The sequence below is a fragment of the Austrofundulus limnaeus genome, unplaced genomic scaffold (assembly GCF_001266775.1).
Source record: "Austrofundulus limnaeus strain Quisiro unplaced genomic scaffold, Austrofundulus_limnaeus-1.0 Scaffold33, whole genome shotgun sequence".
Classification (NCBI taxonomy): Eukaryota; Metazoa; Chordata; class Actinopteri; order Cyprinodontiformes; family Rivulidae; genus Austrofundulus; species Austrofundulus limnaeus.
In genome coordinates, this window is record NW_013952435.1 from 519,178 (window position 1) to 521,677 (window position 2,500).

Sequence of the window (2,500 nt, forward strand, 5' to 3'; positions counted from 1 at the left end):
TTGTCTTTTAGCTGAGGTTTTGTTTTGTTTTTTTAGCTGAGGTTTTGTTTTGTTTTTTTAGCTGAGGTTTTGTTTTGTTTTTTTAGCTGAGGTTTTGTTCTTTTAGCTGAGGTTTTGTTTTGTTTTTTAGCTGAGGTTTTGTTTTGGTTTTTTTTAGCTGAGGTTTTGTTTTGTTTTTTAGCTGAGGTTTTGCTCCTTTTAGTGCACATTTTACTACTTTTAAGATGTTTGCTTGCGCCACTTTAGGTTTTTGGTACATTTATTGTTTTGTGCATTTTTTTTACTTTTAGMTAGTGTTACCTTTGTTTTCTTTTAGCTCTAGTTAGCTTCTAGCTAACATTGTGTTATTWAGCTTTTAGCTGTTTTGCTCCTTTTAGCACTTTGGTACTGTTTTTTTGATACAACAAAGTAGATTTATTTTTGTATTGTGTTCTTTTTTGTTTACTTTTAGCTCTAGTTAGCTTCAGGCTAACGTTGTTCTACTAAAGTGCTATTTTGCCTTTTTTTTTAGTATTTTGCTACTTTTAGATATTAGTGTTTTTGTCCTTTTAGCTAGTCTTTTACCACATTAACCATTTATTTAGCCCTTTGTTACTTTTGTCTGCCATTTTTAATCTTTTAGCTCGTATTTAGCTCTAGTTTGCATTGAGATTAAGCTTTATGCTAATGTTTTGCTCCTTATAGATAGCATCTTACTACATTTAGGTTTAAATTAAATTTTTTTTTTATGTTTCTCAGGTTGTGGAGCACCTGGGATCTGAAGCCCATCAGAGAGATCACCTTCCCAAAGTCCAACAAACCCATCATCAGGTATTTCAGCTGCTCAAYGTTCAGATTATTTCCTGGTTTCGCTGCCGCTGATGACCTTCTCTCCTGTCGTCCTCAGCCTGACGTACTCGTGCGACGGCCACCACCTGTACACGGCCAACAGCGAGGGCACCGTGATGGCCTGGTGCCGCCGGGACCAGCAGCGCATGAAGCTGCCCATGTTCTACTCCTTCCTGAGCAGCTACGCTGCCGGCTGACCCCCCGCCCCCCACCTGCACTGAATGATCCCCAGCTGTGGAAGCTCAGACACTCCCAGCATTATTCAAAAAGAAAAAGTGTTACATGTAAATAAAAATATATTTATAAACAATGTGAAGCTGAATGTTGGAGGAATGGATGCCGAGGCTGCAGCAGACACTTTCTACAAAATGTTTTTCATATTCGTCTCAAACTCTTTCGTTCTCTTTGTTCTGCCTTTTTTTTTTTCTCGTTGTTGCTCGAGTTGTTTCGACTGTTGAAGCTGCTATCCTCTGACCCAAAGACCAGAACCAAAACCCGGGTCTCGTCTGACCACGGGGGTCCCGGCGGGGGAGACGGGATGAATTGTGCCGCCTGTTGTTCCGCCCCGCCTCCTGCATGCGAGGCCGACCCGGACTGGACCTGACATTTACGGACCTTGTTCGACGCACGTTTTATCCGCTCGTCTTTTCCTCCTCGGGTCTCCGGTTCTCAAACTCAAAGCACCAGGAAACAGCCGAAGTGACTAAAAACGGGTCAGACCCACCGAGCTCTGTTTTCACCGCTCCCGATATTTAATAGAAGCTCTTAGTTGATAATTTACTCTTATTTTATTTTTTCCACCTAATCTGGGTCGATCAGGTGACGGAGCCAACCAGACGTTTCGTACCCATCCTCCGTTTAACCGTTACGGGTCAGATGTTCACCAGAAACACTTCTTATGATTCAGTACCTCCAATAAATCCAACCCAGAAGCAACACCAGCCCAGAAACGTTGCGTCAAACGCAGCCTGAACAGACACCRTCTTACTTTGTCGATTTGTCTTTGAGAAAGGGAACATTTCTTAAAATATCATTCCTGTTTCATGTGTTTTGTGACTTTTTTTGCACCTTGTTCTTCATTTCTGCCTGGACTCAGAAAAATACGTTACTGTTTTTGTTTGCTCGTCTGAACTGTTTCTTTCACTCATTTTTGTTTTTTTTTATCCTTGTTGAAAACCGTAAACATGCCGAGCGAAAATGTGATTATTTATTGTTCTGTTATTAACTTGAGCTATGCATAATTTAAATCATAGTTTTGTTTGTTTTGACAGATTGATATGAGACTTTTTGGTTGTAAATATGTGTCATACTGACAAACCAGGTGAGAAGTATATTATAAATGCACACATATCTATATAAATATTTGAAGAAATGTTACAGCTTGTTGGTCTTTTCTGTGTGGAGAGGAGGTGCGTTCAGGGACACCTAAAGTAAGAAACCCCAATGTTTGTTGGTAAAATATGGTAAAGTTTTATTTTTTTGTGTTTTTATGGAAACTGCTGAGACCCGTCGGTTAGAGTGCTGAACTTTCAGGACCTGAAATAAGGAAAACTGGACCTGGTTGTGAGGTACTTTAGATTGACAGTTATGGTGCTTTTAAGCTAATTTYAGTTTAAAAAATTGGCAGCTTTTTACTTAGTTTTTTTATTTACTTGATGCTTTTGTACTTTTA

The 2,500-nt window shown here is 39.6% G+C and overlaps 1 protein-coding gene across 8 annotated transcripts in view; it reads left to right on the forward strand.

The window, feature by feature from the left end:
* Positions 1 to 2,205, forward strand: part of lyst (lysosomal trafficking regulator) — a 73,125-nt gene extending 70,920 nt beyond the window's left edge. For all 8 annotated transcript variants that reach the window (XM_014005914.1, XM_014005913.1, XM_014005919.1 and 5 more), the window contains 2 exons: positions 739 to 810; positions 887 to 2,205. In XM_014005914.1, the coding sequence (XP_013861368.1) occupies positions 739 to 810; positions 887 to 1,025 (211 nt within the window). In that variant the 3' untranslated portion in view covers positions 1,026 to 2,205. The remainder of the gene's footprint in view (positions 1 to 738; positions 811 to 886) is intronic.
* Positions 2,206 to 2,500: the final 295 nt, after the last annotated feature.